This window comes from Podospora pseudocomata, chromosome 5 (assembly GCF_035222375.1).
Source record: "Podospora pseudocomata strain CBS 415.72m chromosome 5, whole genome shotgun sequence".
NCBI lineage: Eukaryota > Fungi > Ascomycota > Sordariomycetes > Sordariales > Podosporaceae > Podospora > Podospora pseudocomata.
This window is the reverse complement of record NC_085889.1, coordinates 4,029,003-4,043,564: the sequence shown is the minus strand read 5'-3', so window position 1 is coordinate 4,043,564 and position 14,562 is coordinate 4,029,003. Positions and strand designations below refer to the sequence as shown.

At 50.7% G+C, this 14,562-nt stretch overlaps 2 protein-coding genes across 2 annotated transcripts; both read left to right on the top strand.

Moving 5' to 3' along the window:
- The first annotated feature begins 274 nt into the window (after nucleotides 1–274).
- QC762_509910 (uncharacterized protein) lies at nucleotides 275–3,513 on the top strand. The gene is made up of 2 exons (XM_062891402.1): nucleotides 275–1,876; nucleotides 1,951–3,513. Exons 1-2 carry the CDS (start codon nucleotides 1,417–1,419, stop codon nucleotides 3,327–3,329), a joined length of 1,839 nt encoding a protein of 612 aa, XP_062742750.1. The 5' UTR covers nucleotides 275–1,416; the 3' UTR covers nucleotides 3,330–3,513.
- Nucleotides 3,514–10,230: 6,717 nt separating this feature from the next.
- On the top strand, nucleotides 10,231–12,804 carry QC762_509900 (uncharacterized protein). The gene is made up of 3 exons (XM_062891401.1): nucleotides 10,231–10,967; nucleotides 11,052–12,656; nucleotides 12,779–12,804. Exons 1-2 carry the CDS (start codon nucleotides 10,483–10,485, stop codon nucleotides 12,433–12,435), a joined length of 1,869 nt encoding a protein of 622 aa, XP_062742749.1. The 5' UTR covers nucleotides 10,231–10,482; the 3' UTR covers nucleotides 12,436–12,656; nucleotides 12,779–12,804.
- Nucleotides 12,805–14,562: the final 1,758 nt, after the last annotated feature.

Here is a 14,562-nt window from a genome sequence, read left to right as displayed (position 1 = left end):
GATTTTGGTCACATCCCTCGAGATCAAATTCCCCTGAGGGTCTGGGTCTGTGCCACATGAGCCATGCTCGGCGCTCAATAGTTCAGATCACAAACAACAAAGAAGAGATGACGATACTTGGTTGGCTGGCCGCTCGGATCGGTGTGTTTTCGGGTCCGCTGTCCGAGCAATCCGCAATCTGGCCTATCAAAGTCAGCAAGGCTGCCTTTTTTGCAAATTTGGGGTGTTGTTGGTTTGTTCTTCTTTGAAAGACGGGGCAGCCGATGATGGGAACGAGTCATCAAGCGAATGGGAATCGTGTTTTGGGGGGCATCTCGGCCTGAACCGCCAGATTCTGAGGCGCAGTGCAGTGCAGGAAAAAAAGAGCATTTTCGTCCAACATCTTGGCGTGGCCATCACCTCTGACAGAAATGTTTCCGAGGAATCTTCGTCAAAGTTCCATCAGAGAAGAAGGATTCTGGAATTTCGACCCAATGCAACATCTCGCTCTGTTGAGATGCGATGGATGATGGCCGAGAGCAAGCAAAGGGTGGAGAGAGGCGCAAACAAAAGTTTTCCAGCCGCGCGGATCTGTCCCTAGCGGCATCTTAGCCATCACCGAGACCGAAGTGCTGGGATTTAGGGGATTTTTGGGGATGCAGCTGGGGCAGCATTGCAGAAGGAGGCTCTTGGCACGACTTCCGTTTGCGACAACATGTCGGTTTCAGTCACGCTCTGTGGAACGTCACTGTTATCAATCAGTTCCATTTTCTTGAGACGCCCTTACTAACACATCACAATCGGTCCAAAATTCCCCCGTTTGGTCGCTTACCAATTCGCTCCGGAAGCCTCCCCACAGAAACTGTCCGCTTCTTTGACAACTCTCCAGCCCACACGTCAACAGCACCGTTTCTTTGATCCTTGGAGCCCGACCCTACGGATACCTGCCCCACGTTCCGTGACACCTGGACCTTGCCATAGGTCCAAGTCGCTCAAGTCCCGGGCGTCTTGTCTCGGGGACCTGCAAGCCGGCAGTCGTGAGCACTTTCTCGCGATGCTCGTCTCGTTTAAGGCCCCCAAGATGTCTTGGTAGCAAGCCACCACGATCATGGGTCGGAGTGCGGTCCAATTCCTATCTCCAGTGGTACATTTATCTCCGGTCCGCTGAGCTGACCGCATTGAAGGCACAGCGCCCAGCTTACCTACGCTCGGCTACTTTCCCCTACTGTAAAAAGGCCCCCTGCGGCACCCGGTACTTTTTTTCCTTTCACAGTAGTTAGACAGTCTAAAGATATAACAACGTCAGGGTCCCGCCCCGAGACTCTGATCTCTCTTTTGTCCCATCTGAAACTATCTCCACTTCCCCCATCATCCTCAGCAACCTCCATCTATACCCCGCAACCCAAACAGCACTCGACACACATTGGGAACTGCACCATGGCTAGTAATTCGCTGGGCAAGCCAGCGACGGACGGGCTGACAGCCGAGTCGCAAGCACCGACCGTCGCCCCAAGTTCCAAGAGCATATCAGACGACGAGAAGGTTTCCAACTCTGGGGACAGGACAGACATTGACGCCGGCTCTTCAACCGATGCGACGGAAAAGGTCTCCAAGCAACCAGAAATCACCACATCAGCAGCTGACAATGAGAAGACGGACAACATTCTTACCAAGCACCCCACCACCGTCTCCCAAGCTGGCAGCAAGAAGCTCGAGCCCTCCAAGACAAGAGAAGATGGCGAAGAGTACCCAACAGGTATCAAGCTCGCCGCCATTGTCACTGCCCTGTGCCTGAGCGTCTTTCTCATGGCACTTGACAACTCGATCATTGCGACTGCTATTCCCAAAATTACGGATCAATTCCAGAGTTTGCCAGACGTGGGTTGGTATGCCAGTGGTATGTTGTTCTCACCCTTACCTAGTTTCCCCCTTTCACACGGCAGTCAAGCTAATCTGTAATTTTCTCACCAGCCTACCTCCTCACCACCGCCGCTTTCCAACTCCTCTTTGGCCGTTTCTACACCTTTTTTTCCATCAAATGGGTTTACCTCATCGCCATTTTCATCTTTGAGGTCGGCTCCCTTATCTGCGCCGTCGCGAACAATAGTGTTACCCTCATCATCGGGCGCGCCATCGCCGGTGTCGGTGCGGCGGGTATCTTCTCTGGTGCCCTCACCATCCTGGCTTACTCCGTCCCCCTGGCCAAACGCCCTATCTACACCGGCGCCATTGGCAGCATGTACGGTCTCGCCTCCATTTCTGGCCCTCTAATGGGCGGCGCCTTCACTGATCACGTCACCTGGCGCTGGTGCTTTTACATCAACCTGCCCATCGGTGCTGTTACCATCGCGGTGATCATGTTCATCTTCCCCGATCCAAAGAGGGAGATCAAGAACAATGACACGCTCGCGCAGAGAGTCATGCGGTTCGATCCGTTTGGCACGGCGGTGTTTATGCCGGCGATTATCTGCTTGTTGCTTGCGCTGCAGTGGGGAGGGACACAGTACGCCTGGAACAGCTGGAGGGTTATCCTGCTGTTTGTGCTGTTTGGGGTGTTGATTATCATTTTTGTCGGAGTGCAGATTTACCAGGGGGATTTGGCGACTGTCCCCCCGAGGATTGTCAAGAAGAGGAGTGTCTGGAGTTCGGGGTTTTTCATCATGATGATTGGAGGGGCTTTCTTGGGAGCGGCGTATTATTATCCGATCTGGTTCCAGTCGGTCAAGGATGCCACGGCGGTTGGGTCGGGGATTATGAACTTGCCCATGTTGATTTCGTTGGTGTTGGTTAGTGTTATTGCTGGGGCGGCGGTGACGATTTGGGGGCAGTATGTGCCTTTTATGATTGCGTGCTCGATCTTGTCGAGTATTGGGTTTGGGTTGACGACGACGTTCACGCCGGATGTGGGAGCGGGGGCTTGGATTGGGTATCAGATTATTATCGGGGCGGGGATTGGGATTGGGTTTCAGCAGCCGTTGATGGCTGTGCAGACGGTGTTGAGTATTGAGGATGTGCCGACGGGGGCGAGCTTGATCATTTTCTTGCAGACACTCGGGGCGGCGTTGTTTGTGGCGGTGTCGCAGAATGTGTTTACGAATAAGCTGGTGGAGAATGTTGCCAAGTATGTGCCTGATATGCCGGATCCGATGACGATTCTGCATGTTGGGGCTACGAGCGTGGAGAATGTGGTTCGGCCGGAGGATTTGGGGGCTGTTACTTGGGCTTTTAATGATGCGCTGACGCAGACCTTTACGGTGTTCACTGCTTTGTCGGCGATTAGCATTCTTGGAGCAGTATTTGTAGAGTGGAACAGCGTTAAGGGGAAGCCGGTTGAGATGGGGATGGCTTAAGGGGTGTTGTTTCGGGTTGGGTTTGGATACAGTACCTAATCTTTGTAATGTTTTCTTTCTGTGATATCCAATAGACGGTAGGGCGCAATGGTTAGGCAGGGAATGGGTAACAAGGAACCAGCTGTATGCTTAGAATTCACGGGACGAGGTTCATTTGATACCAGATATGAAGGCATAAGCAATCTCAACTTTTCTACCATCGAATCAGTATTTGAACATGAAAGCCATATGATGAATATTGACCCCATCTACCTGATTTCCCATTAAGCAATTCTCACCAAGTTATTGTTTACCTGGTACCTGCACCTGACCATTTTGTGGCCTTCTGCTTTCCCTTGGTATCCTTTTCCCTGCCTTCATTTTCCTCCGGCTCTTCTGGTACCATGACGTTGCAATACGGACAGTCTCGTTCCCATTCATTTAGCTCCTCTTCCACATTTTTTCATCTGAGAACTTGTGCCCTCGGTGTCCAGACGAAGCAGGGAGAATTTCTCGCCGAGTAAGGTCTACAGTCGAACAGGTATTTCATATGTGAACCACATGGTCAGCTCTTCTCTGCGAGGGACTTCAAAGCAGGTAAACGAACGGGTATATGTATTTACAAGTGGTAACATTGCTAGCAGCTTCCTTCATCTGTGCAATAACCCTGGGATTGACAGCATACAGTTCCGATATACGCTGGCGCCACGGACCCCATATAAATCTTTCCAAGGATCGTGGTTCCGATGTATCGAGTTGGGCAATGGTTCTTCAAATTCTGCCATGAGCTGTTGAAGGATGCGGGCGTTTTCTTGCTCCGAAGGGTCCGCCATGATTTCCTGGATAATTTTGTTGTCGCAATTGGCGATAACAGGGGGTGATTCTGTTATGTCTAACTGATATTTTATCTCCTGCCACGGCTTCATGCGAACATGGTTACACAAGAGGGAGGAAGGTAATGCCCAATTGTAGTGTTTGAGTTGGGCATCTTTGTTCTCTTGGCTATGTCATGAAAGGCTCTCTTCATGGGATTAGGGGGTCCATATGATTCGAGTGTCCCTAGGTCTTCCAGGATGCAGCAAGTATGCGTCATGTCCAGTGCTTTAAACGTAAGAAACTGAACAAATCACAGAGATGCATTCTGGTGAGAGCGATATGTTCCATGGAATCTGGAGTATGGTGGGTCAGGATATGTCGCCAGAACAGGTCAGGAGGCCACCTATTCGTGCTATATCTCCTGAGGTATATGAGTACTGAAAGTGTGGAACCATATTCTTTCTAAAGGGATGTGACAAGGGCTGTAATATCAGGGCTTGGAACTTCATGGTTCAATTCAGGCTAATGATCTTCAATGGCCTCGAAGAGCGTGATGAGGAAGAAGAAGGTCTAGGAATACAAACAGATCTCAGAGACGCGTATTTATCCATCGTCAGGTGGTCCGTGCCCAGTGGCCTCAAGCCGCTGCCAAGTTCCTCAATATCTCAGGTTGGCCAATATCATCTTCTTAATAACCGCGAAGCCTGTGATCGTCTACCTCACTTTGACTACTGGTTCACAGCGTGCAGTTACCCCTTCTTTCAGTGGCATCGACGGTGTTGTTGGCCGTGTTCACGGTGGTTAGTTCGTTGACGTGTGACAAGGGATGTGAGTCTGGAGCAGCCACCTATATTAGGCGTACACCAGCACTTGCATCGGTCTCTGCTGTTAATTCGCAGTAATCTCGATACCATCTCCCATGCCAAAGGTGGATTGTAATGTCCCCCTCTTTGCGGTGGGGGATTGCCCCAGCACATGTCGCTGATCGCTGTGAGTCTGATCATAGAAGACATGTTAGTGCCAACCGGTGGAATATCGGTTCAACCCCAGATTCCTCGGATCTCTCTGCCTCTTGTCAAGACAGCCATGACTTTGCAGCCATGTCCATCCAAGCAACCTTTTTCGCTCCTCAACCTTGACGTTCTCAACTTGCCGATTCATGCTGAACTCTTTGTTCCGCCAAACCATCACTGAAGTCAGTCCAATATCATTATAACAGTCGTAATCACGAAATCCGTTTTGCCACAGTACCGGAAAGTTTTGAATACCGATGTCAAGGCTGTGAAATACGGTACAGTACCGCGCCGGGACTGAGAGATGGGAAGAGACCGGAATGCCAACACTTGTTAATGCTTCATATAGTAGGGGGGCCTCTTTGTCCATCACCACACTCATATCTCAATCCCGGTATATCCTCAACTCGCGCTGCCCTAGTTTGACCAGTGATCTCCGCCTTTGGACTAGGTGTCCGAGGAGAAGATTTAAGAATCCTTGACTGATATGGTAAAGCCAAGAGGCATATTCAACTCCGAGCTGGGCAATGCACCCTGCTGAGAAGAGAACGTCCGCGGACTTGAGATACTCATCACGCTCATGCGCTCGCCTTGCCAGGATCATGATTGGAGAGTAGCCTGATTTCGAACTTATGTCATCTGAGATTGTGTCGATGAGGCTTTTGGCACACGTTTGGAGGAGACATCGAAGTCCCTCTAGCCATTGTAGACAATAAACAATACTTGTGCACCCTGCGATTCTGTCGAGTGGTCCATCCGGATCACCCTCTATTGCCTTCATGAGCTGTTTTTTTGATTTCATGATGATGGCACGTGCGATAGGGTTTATGCCTGAACAATTAAAATGAATATTTAGCGAATGATTCCAAGATGTGATGTCTCATGGCTTCAATATAGGGACAATCAACGTTCAATGCGTTGTGGCACTCACCCACAGTCAAACTTGGGAAGCAGTGGTGAATGGGAGCTATGTGGTGATAGCCTCCCAGTTTACGTATCAAGTCCTCCTCAGACATCACTCCTGATCGTTCCTTGGACCAAAAAATCATAGGTTCTAGCACAGCCCACTCTTGGGTACCATATTGGATTTCCTGACGGTCAACGATGTAACACAGCAGGAAGAAAAGTCTTCGCATTGTTCTGTGATAGGTCAGAACGTGCGAAAAAAAGGACCTTTACAGAAATCAGGTATCTTGCTTACCTTATAAAATGCTCATTTTTGATACAGGTCCTTCCAATGTCAAGAGTGGTTCCAATAATACGGAACAGAACTTTGAAAGCCGCTCTCTGCCGGCCGCATGGGTTCAAAAGCACGCTTCCAACCATGCGAGTCACGAAGCGGCATTACACAGAGAAGGTCCAGTTAGATCATCTGATTGAAAGAATTCATGACGCACCTAAAGGCAAGTTACTTCTCCATAGGTAGAACAAGTTTCTTTGTCCTCATGGAAGATGGACAATCTGCTGCATATCTCGTCTTTGGCATCGCGGATACCGCATTCTGTCCGTGTGGCCACACTACTTACAGCGTCGAAACCTTGCGAAACAGCTTTTTTGAGCGCAATGATCTCATCAGAGTTCTGCTGTGTCTGAACGCTCAAATTGGTGATGAGGTTCTGAGTGGCGTTGGACGCGGATTCAAGATTTTTAACACCTGTTTTAACTTCTGCTGCAATGGTGGAATTCTCCATGTGTGATTTGCTAGTACCACATCAGCATGCAACCCTCTGTGATCGCTGGCCAAGGCCAGATACAATAGAATTCAGGAGGGTTTGCACCTACAGTGTAGTCATACCAACAGCCAGTTGCAGAGGTTCTAAAAGGTCCTGAATGTGCTGGCGGACGTGGGACAGTTCTCGTTCACGTTAAGGATAGGTGGTCAATTGAACCACTTGCTTCAGCTTGCCCTTCATGCTGTCCCCTGGATAGGACTTAAGGATGGTGCTCAGTAGCCCTTGCATTCTGACCAGGTGGTCCTCACAGTCGAAGAGACACTTCTTGACAACCGCATACTCGGATGAGTGGTTCTGCCGGAGTTGAGGCAAAACATCAGTGATCACCATGAACAAGCTCTAAAGGTTCTGTAGATTTCGTAAATCATCTTTGATCTGGTGCTTTCGTTCACCAATCGCCTGAAAGTACGCCGTGAGACCCTGACAGACCTGAATGCCGAGGGAAGCGACTCCAGCAGCGCTTCCGATGACAAAGCGAGGGTCTGCCATGCTAGGGGACTGAGGGAGGAGGTTGCCTGGGGTAAAGCAAGGGAAAAACAGATGATCGGAGCAAAGAAGAAAAAGGGTGGAAGCAACTTCCAATTGTCCAGGTACAGTTGCCCATAGTGGCTGTGCTGTATGCCTGAAGAGAAGCCCGCATAGCTTCCCCGCACCGGAAGACTGTGTGATAGGATGCTGATGTTTCACAGCATTGTCGTCATCCCCATCCTTGGCATCATCTTGATTGGCATGGCGGTGCTCGCGACGCTCTGCTGTTGCGGATGCTGTTTGTGGTACAAAAGTACACTACGAATGATTTTTTACAGGATAACGAAAATGATACTTCAAAGCCATCACCTGGCTTTGCGACCAGACTCAATCCTGGTTTCTTCGGATGCTTGGCGCCAACTTCGGCCGCGAGGAAGGCAATATTGCCCCTCCGATATGGACCGAACTTATGAATGAACAAGTCTGCAGGTCCGCGAGATACATAATCGGAGATTCTGAATCCGGTATCAGTCATGGCTTGGAGCTCGATATCAAGAAACTTATTATAAGGAAGATTCCACTAGCACATCCATGGTTTGAATTTCCACGGGGCTCATCTTGCATCCGCATTTCACCAGCTTCAACATCTCCGGATGGCGCTGAATTGGGCTGCAACATTTACCAACACACATACAATCCCCGTGGGCCAGTTGGATCTTTGGCTCACTTCGCTCCAGGAATAGGACAAAGAGAAAATCACCCAACAGGGATCTTATTCTTTGGAGCTGGGAAGCTGAGTCTTGCAGCCTGTAAGTCGCCTTGGTATCAGTACTCCTGCTGGGGAAACGTTTGGTTCGGATCCTAACACACCTGTCTCATTCAGGGCACCGAGATCAGGAATGCTGGAAAGCCGTGAGGTCACGAGTTGGGGTCAGTGTTGCTAAGCTACCAGGCCAACAATATGACCGCATCAACGCCACAGGTGACTATTCAGGGCCCTCGAGCGGCGCCGCAATGTCAGGGGAACTTCTTCCGATGAGGGTACTTGATTTGGAAGTGGAAGGTGCTTCTAACATTAATAATCTGACTGTGTCAGCGGTTCGAAAGATGTTATCAGGGTCAACAGTCAAGGTGGTCACTGCGGCATCGGTACCTCTGGATTGATGCATTGTGCATCTTACAGGACGACGCCGACGACTGGGCTCGCGAGTCTGCACGGATGGCTGCAGTCTACAGCCATGCCTCCTGCACGATCTCAGATCACACCGCTCGAGACAGCACAACCGGGTTTTTGGATGCCAGCCTGAAACCTCCACCGACACTAGTACTGCGTTCACCCAGCTACTTCTTCACCCCCCCATCGTACCATCGCCCACCTAACCATTCTTGGCTCTTTTGGCGATCAAGTTACGGGAAGCTTTCTCAACTGACGGGGTTGGGTGTTTCAAGACGGGTTCTGTCACGACGACTCTTGCACTTTGTAGACCACCATGTCTTCTTCGATGATGCGGCTGGTCCGATTGCTGATCACATTATATCAGGGAGCACGCTGCTTCGCCATCCAGAGGATAGCAAATGGTTTGTGACCGATTCATTCCAGGCCTCTGTGTACTGGTATCGGCTCGTTGAGAAATATTCAAGGTGCTCCCTGACCTACGGAAAGGACCGTTTACCTGCGATTGCTGGTCTTACACAGAGCTTTAGCTAGATGAATGATCTTGGAGGATACATGTTTAGGCTGTGTGAGTGATTGGTTCACATGGGCTTGCTATAAATTAACGAAAGTCGGCGGCTAGTTGAGAGGAATGGTGGAAATATCGTTATAAAGGAGGCATACAAACGAGGCTGATGGGCTGACTCAGCAGCCAGGTCTCCATTGATGCAGATGCGGAGGACCAAAGCACTGTGACTGCGAGTAGTGATGATGAAAGCACTAATAACGGAAATGATGAGGACAAGCACTTCGAAGTCCCGCCAACGTTACCCTCATGGTTTTGGGCATGTTGTCAGCGTCGCGTTGTCTACCCCAACACTCTTTCCGATTCGATGAAATCCGATCTCGTGGTAGCACGAGGTTCCATGCCCCTGGATTTCAACAAACTGCCAACCTTCCATGCTGCCACCATGGGCACTAAGGTTCTTGTGTTAGAGGGCACGGGAGCTGAGCTGCCACTTGTACACGCCAAGGCCAAGCGGGATCAACAGGATGTGCTGTTTCTGACTTCTGGAATGAATGGAATATAATCCATTACGTCAGATTGCAATCAATTCTGGTCGTGGATATCTCTAGACAGCCGGACAGCTACCTCGGATTTCGTCGTCTTTCCCAGGCTATCTTGCCGACGGATGTGCTGGCACGTCGAAACTGATAACACATTTGTGTTGCGGTACAAGACGACATATTACTTTTATACTACTGGAGGAGGTTGGTGGTTCCCCAGGTCTCAGCCGCTATCGGAGGGTCGGTGTTGGTGCGACGGGAATAGATCATTGGGCCGGAATTGGGCCGGGATTGGACGTAGAAGGATAGAAATTGTATAGATTTACGGCTGTCGTCACTATAAAAGGGACTTTTCAGTAGTGTTTGGGGAAAGGTGGACTGATCGATTTAGCAGTTACCGACTAAGAGAACTTTGTCCATGGATGCTCCCGGTAACAGCTGCTCCATAGTCTCCAATTGTCGTCACAATGACCTTTCCAGTGTCCGTGGAGAGCTTTACTGTTTGGAAGCTCGAGTCTAGAATCCCAGCCACCAGGATCACTTGGCCCGGCACGGACTTACTACCCGTCATCTAATCAGATTGAGAAGCGTCCAATAATGACCTAAATGACCTTGAAAAGTCACCAAGTCGACTGCAAATAATCACGATGGATATTCTGTCAAATGGCAAGTGGCAGAACGAGCTGTCCACAATGCCACCTTCCCAGTCCCTCTGCCACAGCAGGAATACCGTGGCAATGAACCCAGTTGTCCCCAAACCCCATGTCTCGCCCCAAATCACTATTGCCGCTGTCAGTACATGTAGAGCCGCCGATTTGGTATATATCTTCCTCATGCACTTGACGTCTGAACGACCCCCCTTCAAAACTGCTTCATTTAATCCTTCACATCCAAATACTCTTGCAACCAATGACTAATAAGCGATGACCCTGTGGCGCTTCATCACAACAACAGCAGTCGCGATCCTCCTCAGCACCTTCCACGCCCTTACATCACCTTCCCCTCTCCCGAATCTCCACTCCGCCACCACCACATCGACATGCAAACGCAATCACCATTTTCAACCTCGACAGTCCCAAGGACAACACGATAGCCGGCAGGCGAGACATCCAAAATGCAATTCTCAATATCTTTCCTCTATCTTGCATACCCTCAATACGCCTGCGACCGTCGAGAACGTGACCCCTGTCCCTGCGAACGGCTCCTACGGTGAAGGAGCCTCCGACCCTGCATACCCAGTGAACCCCACCAATCTCCCTCCGCTATGCGCCGTCACCTTCCAAATCGACTACTCCACCATGGCGAGCTACCGTTTTGGACTGTTCTTGCCTGATAAGCTCCCTTCGACAAAGAGGTTGCTCGTGGTGGGAAATGGGGGCTTCTCCGGTGGTATCAACTGGCTTGACATGTAAGTACCGAGGTCCGATTGGTCCTGGCATCGCCTTCACCGCAATCATTGCACTGTTGATCGGTGCTGACAACAAGAAAACAGGGCAGCAGGTCCCCACCACGGCATGGCCGCCCTCTCGACCGACACCGGTCACAATTCGACTGCCCTCGAGACCTCCTGGGCACATGGCCACGCCGAGAAGAAGGAACTCTGGGGCTGGAGAGCCATGCATGGTTCCGTTGTTTTGGGGAAACAGATCTTTCAAAGATATTACCAACAACTTGACCATGACAAACTCTGGACATATTACAGCGGTTGTTCGACCGGTGGCCGCCAGGGATTGCGAGAGCTACAGGAATTCCCCGACAGCTTCGACGGCGCACTGATTGGGGCCCCTGCCTGGTGGACAGCGCGGCTGAACCCGTTCTTGATGCAGGTAGGCTTGTACAATGTGCCTGCCGACGACTCGAACCCGTACCATATTCCATTGAACAAGTTCTCCTTGCTACTCGAAGAGGTCATCAGACAGTGTGACAATGTGGATGGAGTACAGGATGGCATTGTCAGCAGTCCTGACAAGTGCGGGTTTGATCTTGGAACCTTGGTTTGCTCAGAGTTTGGGACAAACATCAGTAAATGCCTGACTGCAGAGCAGGCAGAGACAGCTAGGAAGGTCTATGAAGGGTGGCTCTCCGAGGATGGGGAGTTGCTGTACCCTGGTTTGACACTCAGCTCTGAGAATCAGTGGTCGATCTTGTTGGGTGGGACGGTACCGAGCCCGTATGGCCTGGGGTATGTTAGAGACTTTCTGTTTGATAATGACGACAAGGAGTTGGATTGGACTGGTACCTCAAAGCTTGGGAAGGATACTATCGACAAGGCACAAAGACTGGATCCTGGTCATTCTTCAGCTATCCAGTACGACATCTCCAACTTCAAGGACCGAGGTGGCAAGGTGATCTTGTATCATGGTTTGGCAGATGGCCTGGTACCGGAGAAGGGGTCCTGGTGGTACTATAACAAGACCATTGACACATTTGGGGCCGACTTGGATGCGGTACGTGAGTTCATTCGGTATTTCCAAATTCCTGGCATGGGACACTGTTTTTCAACACCGGATTGCAAGCCGAATGCACCATGGAATATTGGAGGCGCTTTTCAGGCAGGACTTATGGGGAGCGATACTTGGTCCGTACCGGGGTTTGAGGATGTCGACCATGATGCTTTGTTGGCACTGATGGCGTGGACCGAGGAGGGGAAGGCGGTCGACAAGCTTGTTGCCACGACTTGGCATCGGCCAACTGACTCAAACACGGGCGTGTTCATTCAACGACCCATATGCCCTTGGCCAGAGAAGGCTGTTTACGACGGGGTTGGTGATGTGAATGAGGCTGGGAGTTGGGAGTGTGCTATGGAAAAGGTGAGCTGCTGTCGGAATGGCAAAGGCGGGTGGAGAGCTAAAAAGGGGTGGCTGCCAAGCGGCTAGACAGGGATGGACAAGAGCTTATTTTGACATCACATGTCGATCGTCACGTTCACAACGTCTTCACCAAAACTTGGCTTTCCACACTGCACCTTTGGTCTTCATCAAAGGAAACATGATGCAAACCTAGAAACCCACCACAAATAGCAAACTTGTTCATGATTTACACAGAACGCTTTTCAAGTCGGACTACGTTACCGTGGTACAGTATACCATGTCATTTCATATGGAATTGATCTTGATCCCGTCCATGTGCAAGTCCCAAGACATCTGTTTTTTAACCTCTGTCCAGCCTGTTATGGTTTCTATGCTCAGAGATCGACCGCCTTGTACTCTTAACTTCCACTCCGAAGGCACTTAAAATGTATATCAACGTACGATACAAGTGTCCCAGCTGCCACACAGATACGGACTTTGCCATCCTGTATGCCTGTAGTCCCACTCCATGTGGCCGTGTGACCAATCTAGATGTCTATCATAATCACATTACCAATACCGTTGGAAATGGGATGGGAGGCTGGTGTTGCCCCCACGCAGGGTGCCCACTTAGTCTTGAGTCATCCTAGATTGAACACAACCTCTTTCAGGCCTGTCTGACATGACAGCAGGGTCTAAATGAAGAACAGTCACTTGCTGAGGGGTGTAAGTTTCTGGTCATGGTTGTACATGGATAACAATAGACTGCTAATCCAGGACGCTCAGCACTGTGACGGCTGTGGCGGCGTCACCATATATATACCACTGGAGCGAGCCAAGCCAGGAAGCTTGGCTCACTTGTAGCTTTTGATAGCAATCACAACAGGTTTGGCGCAGTGGTCTGCCCTGCCGTGACAAGCACAAGCGATACTAGTGTCAACATGAGAACAATACGATTGTATCACACCGAAACACCAGTGGTTTGGGGTGCGGCTCACAGGCCATTCCGGTGCTTATTATGTGGCCTGCGAGCCCATAGTGTCTTTTCTTTGTCCTGCGTGAAGTGCGGCCTGCGAGCGAGCCACTGTCACGCAGGTGTATTCATTCAGGGACCTGTTGAGGGTATATTTGTGGTGTCTTGGTTGTATTTGTGTATTTCTCACCATTTCAAATGGAGGTCGTGCCCGGGTTGAGCAAAGCTCAGGGTCCAAACTGGACTCAAAAGCCCTGGGTGCTGGAGGAAGTGCGAAACCACGAACGACAACAAGCACCGACGACTTCACTGAACCCCGCGAGGTTCGGCAAACACAGTTCTTCTCCGTCTGATCAGACGGACATCTTTCATCATGGTTCAAGCACCGAGCTTTCCGCCTGCCTGTGGAGAGTCAAGCGTGTGGTCCGGATGGGACCGGGAAGTGAACTAAGAACACTGGTTGAGACTAGCTCGTTAGCGGATCTTATCTCGGCGGCAACTGTCAAAGTCCTCTCCTATCTCTGGCTGGGAGGAATCCTCCTGGTGTGTTATTTAGCGGTGGTGAGAAATCGAGGGAGTTTCTGGGTTGACCTGACTCAGACAACGGGGGCTCGAAGGCAAGAAGAGGGGGGCACTCTCCTTCTGATCTGAGTAAGGATAACTCATGCTCACTTACTAAAGTTACAAGGGACAACCGTCTTCCTGTTTCCAACAACACACGCAAGGAAGAAGCCATACCACCAACGCAAACGCAACAGCAATCATCGAGTATCGATATGTCCGACAACATCCCGCCCATCGCTTCGGCTGGCCTTCCCAGCAACAGCCAGGTGTATCAAGCCCCTACGGCTCGTTCCGTGGTAGAGATGGCCATCCCAACGGCTAGGTCCCCGGAATCATCACCATTCGTCCTCTCCCCAACTGCGGACCGTGCTCGCCTTGAAGACGCTGGAACCCCTCGCCCTCTTCCTGATCAAGGTAGCCCAACTGCAAAACCCAACGCTCCTGAGGTGCCAGGTGGACCCCGTATCCACCAAAATCCTGCTGCTTGGAATCATACTGCGCCTCCCACTCGACATGCTGGATATCCCGCTTGTGACGGCTGTGGCGGCGTCACCATATATATACCACTGGAGCGAGCCAAGCCAGGAAGCTTGGCTCACTTGTAGCTTTTGATAGCAATCACAGTGGGTATGGTGCAGTGGTCCGGCCTGCCGTGACACCGCTCCTCTTCCTGGGTT

Excerpts from the sequence above, each read along its gene's own strand:
- QC762_509900 (XM_062891401.1), top strand. The coding sequence starts at position 10,483 with ATGACCCTGTGGCGCTTCATCACAACAACAGCAGTCGCGATCCTCCTC. Across the intron at positions 10,968-11,051 it reads GGTATCAACTGGCTTGACAT|GGCAGCAGGTCCCCACCACG; the intron begins GTAAGTACCGAG and ends ACAAGAAAACAG.
- QC762_509910 (XM_062891402.1), top strand. The coding sequence starts at position 1,417 with ATGGCTAGTAATTCGCTGGGCAAGCCAGCGACGGACGGGCTGACAGCC. Across the intron at positions 1,877-1,950 it reads CGTGGGTTGGTATGCCAGTG|CCTACCTCCTCACCACCGCC; the intron begins GTATGTTGTTCT and ends TTTTCTCACCAG.